This window comes from Perognathus longimembris, chromosome 11, assembly GCF_023159225.1.
Source record: "Perognathus longimembris pacificus isolate PPM17 chromosome 11, ASM2315922v1, whole genome shotgun sequence".
In the NCBI taxonomy this organism is placed as follows: domain Eukaryota; kingdom Metazoa; phylum Chordata; class Mammalia; order Rodentia; family Heteromyidae; genus Perognathus; species Perognathus longimembris.
In genome coordinates, this window is record NC_063171.1 from 7,499,725 (window position 1) to 7,511,627 (window position 11,903).

The following is an 11,903-nucleotide window of genomic DNA, read 5'->3' on the forward strand; positions in this document are numbered from 1 at the left end:
GTAAAACTTATTTAGTTGGACACTGGTGACTCACACCTGTAATCCTAGGCACTCAAAAGACTGAGATTTGAGCAATGCAGGTTGAAGCCAGCCTGGGCAGGAATGTCTGTGAGAAACTTACCTACAATAAGCTACAAAAACAACAACAGCAACAACAAAAAGCTGGAAGTAGAGCTGTGGCTCAAGTGGTAGTGTGCTAGCCTTCGGTTAAAAAAATCTCTGGGACATCAATATGGCCCTGAGTTCAAGTCCTAGAAACACACACACACACACACACACACACACACACACACACACACCTTCACAACACTTTAAATATTTTCTTGGTACTGTCATAGCAAATACATCATGAACCTGAACCTAACAGTGACCATTTTTACTTAGCAAACTATTCTTTTTTTATGTATACTGGAAAATTCATATAACTGCTAAAGAAAAAAGGTTACATATATGGTACTTTTGTTTGGATCTCAAATATATAAACCACAGAACTATAAAGAAAGTTTGATTCTGAGTAATTCTAGTAGAAGATTAATCCTAGTCATACATCCTTTGTGCTGATTATCACTATATATTTGGCTTTTCTAACTATAACAAAACCAGTTCTACTTGTATTTTTCTTTATGTGCTTATATTTGTCAAGTAATTACAGAAGACAGATGAAGAAGTTGCTTTGTGGAAGAATGCCTCTTTCCTCTAGAATATGAGCTACTGAATTGCTGGGTAAGAATCACTGTAGAACCTCCTTTTAGCAATATATAATTTCTAAAATATGATTTCTATTTTTCCCAATGAATAGAAAATTCTTATGGGATTATTTAGATTAGTAGGAGGAGATCATTCTTATAAATTCTTTTTCTCACATAAACAAATACTGGATTCGATTGGCCAAAACATAAACTTTTAATTTTGAATTATCTTTAAGTAATTTGTACAAAGGTCATTTAAATCAACATGTCAGTTTGTGAGTATAATGCTTCTTGATTGATGTCATCTCTTCCATCCAAAATCATGAGGTTGATTTAAAATTCAAGAATAAAGTTTAAGGAAAATATATTGTACATTTATAAATGATATGTGTTGAATACAAATCTATAGAAGAACTAGGCTATCAGTTGTTACTGATTCACTTCTCATAATTCTTATTTTTAAAAAGTAGTTGAGTTATTTACTGTGGATATAAAGCAGTATGAATATATGTACCATGGAGGTATCAATTTTTTTCTTATAACAAAAGCATCTTATTTTATTTATTATTATTTTATTTTCAAAGTACTACTGTATATAATATAAACAAGCTAAACATGAAGCCGCTTTATAGAACTGAACATTTGGAAATTTGAGTACTAATGCAATAAGAATTTTCTATTTTAATCATTTTCATTCTTTCATTAAATTCCTTTCTCACTGTTAATAATGAGAACTGAAGAGTTAACAGTTATAAGAACAACTTTCATCACTTAATTTCATGATTTGATGTTATACTCCTAATATGTCCCTCAAACCCTCCAAAGGCTGCCATATAAAGAAAGAAAACCAGTATACTCTAAGTGATCTCCAGGATTCTTACTGAAAAATTATAGGAGAAAAAGGTGGCAGAAGATCAGCCCATTTCATTTGTGCAACTAAAACAGTACGTATATTTTGTATTATTTTTGTATATGTTTTTCCCGAGCACAAAATCCATCAATAGTTTTCATCAGGGAAAATAAATGGCAGGGCAATCACAGAAAGTGACTTTTGCTTTTTATTTCTTAATCATCTTTCCCCTTTGAGTTTGCAATGAGATGTTTGATATTTAAAAGTATTTAGATGGATGGAAAAAAATCCACATTACTACTGTGCAGTCGATCAATAACTATCTTTTTGTAAATAATTTAAAGCATTGTGATTATATGAGTTTTTAAGATACAGAGAAATGTAATTGGAATGAGAAAATTAAATGTGAGTAATAAAACAAAAATATGTCAGTTAAATAAAATTTGAACATTCATATTTCCCTCAGATGTTTTAAACAGATGATCTAGTAACTGAACTTTAAAGAAGACATGACAATAGTTTTCTAGAAGTTTCTCAACATTAGCCTCTTTGATTTATCATCCTAACCTCTATTTATTTATTACCCTTAGAAAGACTCTGGGGAGAGAAGAGATGGACGTCTACAATCTTACCACAGTGACGGAGTTCATCCTTGTAGGACTCTCTGACCTCCCTGAAGTGCGCTACTCTCTCTTCATTTCCTTTGTCATCATCTATCAGATAACCTTGGTGGGTAATGGGGCCATCTTCCTGGCCATTGGCAGAGAAAAAAAACTTCATACTCCCATGTATTGCTTTTTAGCAAATCTGTCTCTCTTAGATATGTTCTGTTCATCAACTACTGTTCCTAAGATGCTAGATACCCTTTTGACTGAAGACTACAGCATTTCATTCACTGGGTGTGCTTTACAATTGTATTTCCTGGTGGCACTAATGGGGACTGAAGTGTTCCTTCTCGCTGTCATGGCTTATGACCGGTATGTAGCGATATGCTTTCCCCTTCGTTATACTGTCATCATAACAAACATTCGCTGTGCACAGATGGTGTCTGGGACCTGGGCAGCAGGATTTCTCAATTCTGTCATCCACACAATATCCACCTTTAGCCTGTCTTTCTGCCAGTCTAATCAAGTTAACCAATACTATTGTGATATCCCACAAATTGTGGCCCTGTCCTGCTCATCTACTTATATGGCAGAAATACTTGCTTTAGTGATAGGAGGTATTTTTGGGACTAGTGCCTTCTTGACCACCTTGATCTCTTACATGTATATCATCTCCACCATCCTGAAGATCCGGTCAGCAGAAGGCAAACGAAAAGCCTTCTCCACATGTGCCTCCCATCTCCTTGTGGTCTGTTTGTTTTATGGCACTGCCATCTTTACCTACATGCGCCGCTCTTCCAGTCAAAATGCTCTAGCCAGAGATAGACTCATTTCCATGCTGTATGGAGTAATTACTCCAATGTTAAACCCCATCATCTACAGCCTGCGAAACACAGAGGTTAAAGTAGCTCTCAGAAGGTTGTTATGTTGCTAAGCATGATTACAGAATGCAGTATTAAAACTAACTTTGCTTTTTCTTAAATCTCAGCACTTCCCACCATGTGTATGACCAGAGAGATATCATTTGCTTCCTCTTTTTTTTTACTTCTTGAAAGAGAAGTGCTTCATATACAGGCAGTTACTTATCTAGTATACCACTTTGGCTCTTCAATTCTCTATATCTACCATAGATTTTCTGTGCATTCTAATTACTTTTGAAATATAGTTCCTAGTTCCCAGTATGTTGATGATATTTATTATATGTTCATTGTCTATATTTTCGATACTCAGTTCCTTCTGTGGCACTCTGTATCTCCTTTTGTGGGTTGTATTCATTTCCAGTTTTACTAAATGATGTGATCACATAACTAGTGAAATGCTTAAATATTTTTGAATATTTATTTTCATTTTCTCTTCTGTATTTCATATATTTAATTTATTTGCAATTGTATCAAATTATAATTTATCATGTGTCCCTGTAACTCTGAAATTAGACTGTAAGCATTTTTTGAGATAGTTGGCATAGGAATCAATGGTCTTTGACAAAATTCAGTTTAACCCACAGATACCATCTACAACATTCTTCCACAACTAGTCATCAGACTGTAGGATAATTACTTTATATTTAATTTTAGATGGAGCTAGGGGATCCAGACAGACTTGAGATTTCAATGACATTGTAATATTATGCTACTTATAGGAACACTACTATAACCTTAACTTTTATTTTAATTCCTTCATTTATTCTCTATAATATAGTTTGCATATGGTGTGAAAGAGTCAAGTTTTCATTGCATAAGTATAATTTATGGAATGTGGGAAATATAAAACTGAACAAAATCTTTAAAATCTAAGCAATGTTTTATTATCAGATAACTAAACATTTATTTAGCATCTCCACACTTATATGAATGTATCACTGATTTAGAATGGACTGGCAATACTCAAATATTTATTTAATCTTGTTCTTTCATAAACAATGTGGCCCTTATCAAGTCAGTAATAAATCACATTTAGCAAAGACTAAAAAAAATTTCAGAAAAAATTTTTAAAATTGTATAATCCTACTACTTACATTTTTTAACATAACATTATGTCCTTTCTAGCATTTTCTTCTTTTGTGGTTGTTAGGATTTAAGTCAAGTCCTTGTGCTTGCTAGGAAACCATTTCAGCTCTTCCCCAGGCCTTTTAAATTTGGTTTCTCAGATAATGTTTTGAGCTAACTTTTCCTAGGATGGTTTTGAATCAAGATCTTGTTACAATATATCAAGTGAAGTGCACAGCATTTATCATAGAGAGTCATAGGTAAGAATGATGGTTGCAACTTGAGTAGATTGTTAAAGAGTGCCATAAATTCTGGAATTGAGATTAATTTTTCATAGAAAATGGATAGAGAATTTGTTTCAGGTAACATGCATCTGAGCCAAATTCCAGCTGTCTAAATATATTACATAAATAAGGATATATGTATGAACTGGAACCAGTCTTTCTGGGAGAGATTTTTGCCTCCTGAATTGTCTTGGATTAAAAGTTTTCAAACAATGCTGCTTAATCTGTGTTCTAATAATTGACTAATGCTATCAGAACATAGTAACAATGATCTGCATACATGAACTCTAATAACAGATCTATATCATCTCTCCATGAGCAGATCTACTTATAGTACAGTCTAGAGAATGTAAAACCTTAGTATCCTTTAACCTTACATCATTGGCTAACATCTCTGAAGGTTATAGTCACATTCAATGGAGGCATAGTGAAGTCTGGAACATGAGTATCCCCAAATTAGCTCATTGGGGTCCAAGCAAGAGTTATAGGTAAAAATAAATATACACATTGGCATATTTATTCTCTATTTAACATATTGACATATTGAGGACTAATGCTACCAGCATCTCCATACTGCTTGCCAGAGTGGCTGAACCAGTTTACATTCCCACCAACAATGAAGTAGGGTTCCCTTTTGCTCACATCCCCTCCAACAATTGTTATTGTTAGTTTTCTTGATATAGGACATTCTTACTGGGATAAGATGGACTCTCAATGTTGTTTTGATTTGCATTTCTTTTATGGCCAGTGATGTAGAGCACTTTTTCATATGTCTCTTGGCCATTCTCATTTCCTCATCAGAGAAGTCTCTTTGTAATTCTTTAGCCCACTTGATGAGGGGGCTATTGGTTCTTTGTGGTTTTGTTTTGGAGGAAGGTAATTTTTTTAGTTCTGCACATATTTTAGATATGAGGCCTTTGTCCTTTGAATGGCCGGTAAAGATCTTCTCCCAGTCTGTGGGCTTTCTGTTTATCTTGAGAGCTATGTCCTTTGCCGTGCAGAAGCTCTGCAGTTTGATGCAGTCCCATTTGTCCAACCTTTCTTTGATTTGTAGTCTTTCTGGGTCTTTGTTAAGGAAATTCTGTCCTGGGCCAAGGAGCCCAAGTGTTTCTCCTACTCCTTCCTTTAGTGTTTTCAGGGTGTCTGTTTTGATTTCAAGGTCTTTAATCCATTTGGAATTGATTTTGGTGCAGGGTGATATATAAGGATCGAGCTTTAGTTTGTTGCTGGTTTTGCCAGCACCATTTGTTAAAGAGGCTATCTTTCTTCCAAACTATTGTTTTAGTTCCTTTATCAAAGATTATGTAGGCGTAGTTCTGTGGGTTCATTTCTGGTTCTTCAATTCTGTTTCATTGGTCTTCAGGCCTGTTCCGGTGCCAATACCAAGCTGTTTTTGTTACTATAGCCTTATAATACAGCTTGAATTTGGGTATTGTAATTTCTCCAACTCTGTTTTTTCTGCTTAGGATTGTTTTTGCTATTCTAGGTCTTTTATTACTCCATATGAAATTCTGGATTGCTTCCTCTATTTCATTAAAAAAAGGTGTTGGGATATTAATGGGTATGGCATTGAATTTGTAGATAGCCTTTGGTAATATTGCCATTTTGATTATATTAATCCTCCCAATCCGGAGCATGGGAGGTTTTTCCATTTCCTTAGTTCTGAGTTAATTTTGTTTTTCAAGCTTTTAATGTTCTCATCAAAGATTTCTTTCACTTCTTTGGTTAAGGTTACTCCTAGGTATTTTATGTTTTGGGGCCTATTGCAAAAGGAATTGCTGTCCTGATTTCAGCCTCGGTCTTCGGGTCATTAGCATAGAGAAAGGCCTTTGAGTTTTGAGGGTTTATTTATATCCTGCAACTTTGACAAAGTTTTGGATCAGTTCTAGTAGCTTGGGGGTAGAGTCTATGGGGTTCTTTAGGTATAGGATCATGTCATCTGTGAAGAGAGAAAGTTGAACTTCATCTTTTCCTATTTGGATCCTTTTTATATTTTCTTCTTGCGTAATTTCTCTGGCTAGGAATTCCAGTAGTATGTTGAAGAGCAGGGGAGAGAGTGGACATTCCTGCCTTATTCCTGATTTTAAAGGGAATGGCTTTAGTTTTTCACCATTTAGAGTCATGCTTGCTGTTGGTTTGTCATAAACTGCCTTGATTATATTCAGGAATGTTCCCTGGAATCCCAGTTTTTCCAGGGCTTTTAGCATAAATGGGTGCTGGATTTTATTGAACGCTTTTTCCGCATCCAGAGATAAAACCATGTGGTTCTTTACCTTGCTCCGGTTGATGTGGTGGATTACATTAATTGATTTGTGTATATTAAACCAACTTTGCATCCCTGGGATGAATCCAGTTTGATTAGGTGTATGATTTTTTTGATGACCTGTTGATGTCGATTGGCCAGAATTTTGTTGAGGATTCTTTCCTTGTACTCTCCTGATCCTGTTTTGATCACAATGTGTCGGTGGGATGTCCTATTCTGGTCTGGTAGGTTTGTGGTTCTAAATGGTTCTTGTATATATATATGCCTATCCTGCGGATATTTGGGAAGTTCTCAGCTAATATTCTGTTAAATAGTTTGCATATCCCATTAACTTCTTTCTCCAAGATTTTCTCATTACCTATTAGCCTTATATTGTGCTTCCTGATCGTGTCTTGAATCTCCTGTAGCAATCTGTTTTGTTGATTGGACTAGATTTTTATTGTTTTTTTATCTTTCTCCATAGCTTCTTGGGAATCTTCAGCTCCTGAGATTTGATCCTCTGCTTCAGTTACTCAGGACTGTATGCTAGCTACTTGATTTTGAATCTCTTTTCCTTCTGTCTGGTCTTTCCTGATGATTTCCATGTCATCTCTTAGGACTTGCATGGACTTTTTTACTTCATTAATTTGGTTTTGAGTGCTGTCTCTCAAATCTTTTACCTGGGCAGCTATCTTTTCATTTGACTCTTGAATTTCATTTATCTTTCTATTTGTTGAGGCCATGAAATCATCTATTACTTTATGGAAGGATTGCTGTATTGATTCAAACTTTTCATTTAACATGTTTATCAGTAGACTTTGTAGAACATTTTGATTCTATATCTATATCTATATCTTTGATTGACTGCTCTGTTTCCTGCTTGTTTTGAGTGGGAGAAAAGACTCCATTGTTTGCCATCTTTCTTGTGTTTCTTCTGCCCATTTGTATTGGGAACGCCAATCTACAAGCACCTGTGAGCACTGTTTAAGACCCAACGCAGCCCTTACCAAGCACTGTTGTGTAAATCTTATAAGTTCACAATTATATACCGATACTTTGTATACCTGTCTATAAAATTAGAGTTGGTGTTCCTAAAGGATACAATTTCAACATAACAACCGATCCTGGGCCCTGTATTCAGTAGTTACTTATTTACTCTTACAACCCTTAGAATTCTTGTTCTCATATTAAGTTCTTTTAGGACTGGCTTTCTCTATGAACCCCTTTGATTCATTCAGATTAAGCAGGGATACCCTCTATCCAATAACCAGGAGTCAATGGAACCTGTAGGCCCTGGCAGTAAGTCAGGAGGGAAAGTTATCGGTAGTAAAGAGAATAGAGTAAAATGTATTGTGTGTGTGTGTGTGTGTGTGTGTGTGTGTGTGTGTGTGTGTGTGATGATTTTGGTTTAGTTTCAGTGACTTGGAAATGTGGAGAAGAGAAGAATCAGTAGAAAGATCAAGGTTAAAATGATAGACAATGGAGAGTTAGCAGAAAAGAGTGGAGGTGTTATTCATAGGAAAGTATGAATTTTTAAAGAAAGAGAATGCAAAGAAAGAAATAAAGGAAAAATACTGGAAGACAGATGCACAAAACAGAGAAAAATTATTTAAAAAAATAAAATAAAAATAAAAAGGAAAAAAACCAGAAAAGCGAACAACCAAAAAAAAAAAAAAAAAAAAAACTTGATAAAACAAACAGGTGAAAATGGAAAACAAGAAAACCAACGATATTTCAGAAGTGAATAAATTAAAATTTTTTTAAAAAAATTTAAAAAGTGTTTGAAAAGAAAAAAAAATGGAATGATCCTTGTTTGTGTGGTCTTTCCCCAGTCTCTGGTTTCCTTGCGATGGTCTACAGTCTATTTTCCTGATTGGCTGGTTTGACTTGCTATCAGTTTGCAGGGGTGGATCTGTTCTGACCCTTCTCCCCTGTTGGTGCAATCCTGGGTCTCTGTGGTTCGCACAGCTTGCAGGTAGGCCTTGGGCATCCTCTTAGATGGGGATGTGAGCAGTCTCGGGAACCGTGGCTTCTCTGTTTGCTGTGGGGCCATGGCCTTTAATGCCTGGCTTTGAGTAGGCTGTGTAGTCAGCAGGGTGGGGCGCCTCTGGCCTGGTTTACTCGGCTGAGATTTGCTTGTCTGGGGGAGGTTCCTCCGTCCTGGGTGGGGCGGCCTCCTTGGGAGAGGTAGCTATGGAATGCAGCTCTGTTTTGGGCTGGGAATTGGGCCTCCTCTGTGACGGGACCGTTTATTTGTCTCAGGAACTGTTTGTTCCCCCATCTGTTGTTTCCATGCCACTGGTAGCTGCTTGCCGCTTTCACTTTAAATTTAGAAATTTTGGCGGGCAGGGCGGGACACCTCTGGGTAAGCCGCGGCCCAGGACAAGCCTCCCACCTGGGCAGGGGGCATTCTCCTGGGTGGAGCTGGGTCTCACTGGTTGGTCCTTCTTGTCCTTTTCAAAGATGGCTCCTTTGTCCTCGCTTTCCCCAGGCCCACTTTAGTTCCAGTCTGGTCTGACCCTATGCCAGTGTCAAAGATGGTGCTTTGCTTTGGCGGTGGAAGAAGGGCTACCTTCCAGAAGCTGCTCTGTGGGCGCGAGTGAGAATATCTTTTGTGGGGTACTCACGCTTTCTCTGCGATTTCAGCCCGTCCATGCTCAGCCTCGGTCTGGAGGATTTCTCCCTGGTCTAAGCTGTGTGCTTTAGCCGCGCAGAGTGCAGGTTGCTATGCCAGGCACTGTGCCAGCTCCGGGACTGGTGCAGCAGCGGGACGCTGCCCAGAGCTCAAATCTGTGTTTTCAAATGAGCAAATTTGATTTTTCCTTCCTGGCCAGAATCCCTGTTCTGTTAGAACTTACTCTGGCTGTCTTTCTAGGAGTAAAACTTTCTATGGGGTGAGAAAACTGCGATGTCGGAGGGAGCTCAGCTAGGGCTCTGCTACTTATCCGCCATCTTCCTGGAAGTTCTCCAAGGTTACAGTTTCATACGATAGGCCTTGGGTACATTTCTTGTACTGTTTGTTACCTCCTCCCTCATTCCCCCTTTCCCCCTCCCCATTTACCACTTCCCCCTCCCCATTTACCACTTCCCCCATGAGTGTAGAGTTGGTTTACACCAAATGGTTTTGCAAGTATTGCTTTGAGATTCATTTGTCTTTTTATCCTTTGTCTTTTGATTTTGATATTCCCTTTAACTTCCCTAGTTCTAATACCAGTATATACAGTATCCAGTGTACTCACATGAGATACATTGATAGTGTGGGTAAAACCACTGGAAAGGGATACAAGAGGATCATCAACAACAGAAGCTACAGTTTCACATGGCATGTGGAAACTCATTACAACAGTGATATAACACTCGTTTCCAAAACATGGAGTTCATTTCATTTATGAATGCATCATCTTATGTGTTCATAAGAGCATAGCTATTAGGCTCTTCTGATTCTTTGCTGTGACTAGGCTAAACCTGTGCCAGTTATTCCCTATGAGGGAGACCGTAGAGTCCATGTTTCTTTGGGTCTGGCTCACTTTACTGAGTATAATTTTTTTTTCCAATTCCTTCCATTTCCTTAGGAATGGGGCAATGTCATTCTTTCTGATAGAGGCATAAAATACCATTGTGTATATGTACCACATTTTCCTGATCCATTCGTCTACTGAGGGGCATCTGGGTTGGTTCCAGATTCTAGCTATGACAAATTGCACTGCGATGAACATTGCTGTGCTGGTGGCTTTAGTATGTTCTTGTTTGTGGTTTTTTGGGTAGATGCCCAAAAGTGGGGTTGCTGGGTCATAGGGGAGCTCTGTGTTTAGTCTTCTGAGGAATCTCCATACTGCTTGCCAGAGTGGCTGAACCAGTTTACATTCCCACCAACAATGAAGTAGGGTTCCCTTTTTGGCCTCATCCTCTCCAACATTTATTATTGTTAGTTTTCTTGATAAAGGACATTCTTACTGGGGTGAGGTGAAATCTCAATGTTGTTTTGATTTGCATTTCTTTTATGGCCAGTGATGTAGAACAACTTTTGATTTGTCTCTTGGCCATTCTCATTTCCTCATCAGAGAAGTCGCTTTTTAAGTCTTTAGCCAACTTGGTGAGGGGCTGTTTGTTCTTTGCGGTTTTGGCTGGAGGAATTTAAGTTTTTTAGTTCTTCATATATTTTAGATATGAGGCCTATGTCCATTGTATTGCTGGTAAAGATCTTTTTCCTATCTGTTAGCTTTCTGTATATCTTACGAGTTATGTCCTTTGCCCTGCAGAAGCTCTGCAGTTTGATGCAGTCCCATTTGTCCATCCTTTCCTTGATGTGTAGCATTTCCTTGATGAGTATTTCTTTGTTAATGAAGTTTCATCCTGTGCTAAGGAGCACACATGTTTCTCCTATTCCTTCTTGTAGTGTTTTCAGGGTGTCTGTTTTTATTTCAACGTCTTTGATCCATTTAGAATTGATTTTTGGTGCAGGGTGATATATAAGTATCTAGTTTTAGTATGTTGCAGGTGTTGAACTAGTTTTGCCAACATCATTTGTTAAAAAGGCTATCTTTCTTCCATCCTATTTTTTGGCTCCTTTATCAAAGATTAAGTAGGCATAGTTCTGTAGGTTCATTTCTGGGTCTTCAATTCTATTCTATTCCATTGGTCTTCAAGCCTGTTCCTGTGCCAATACCAAGCTGTTTTTATTACTGTAGCTTTATAAAGAAGCTTGAAGTTGGGTATTGTAATTCCTCCATCACTGTTCTTTTTGCTTAGGATTGTTTCTGCTATTCGTGGTCTTTTGTTGCTCCATATGAATTTCTGGATTGCTGCCTCTATTTCATTAAAATATGGTGTTGGGATATTAATGGATATTGCATTAAACTTGAACATAGCCTTTGACAATATTGCCATTTTGACTATATTCATCCTCACAATCCAGGAGCATGGGAGGTTTTCCATTTCCTTAGTTCTGCCTTAATTTCATTTTTCATGTTTTTAAACTTCTCAACAAAGAGGTCTTTCACTTCTTTGGTTGTGGTTATTTGTATGTATTTTATGTTTTTTGAGGCTATTGCAAAAGGAGGTACTTTCTGGATTTTGGCTTCGGTACTTGTCTCATTAACATATAGAAAGACCGTTGACTTTTGAGGGTTTATTTTATATCCTGATACTTTGCCCAAGTTTTGGATCTGCTCTAGTAGCTTGGGAGTAGAGTCTATGGGGTTCTTTAGGTATAGGATCATGTCATCTGCGAAGAGAGAAAGTTTAACTT

At 37.3% G+C, this 11,903-nt stretch overlaps 1 protein-coding gene across 1 annotated transcript; it reads left to right on the forward strand.

The window, feature by feature from the left end:
- The first annotated feature begins 2,151 nt into the window (after nucleotides 1-2,151).
- LOC125359824 (olfactory receptor 5V1-like) lies at nucleotides 2,152-3,078 on the forward strand. Its single transcript, XM_048357703.1, has one exon. It carries the CDS (start codon nucleotides 2,152-2,154, stop codon nucleotides 3,076-3,078), a length of 927 nt encoding a protein of 308 aa, XP_048213660.1.
- Nucleotides 3,079-11,903: the final 8,825 nt, after the last annotated feature.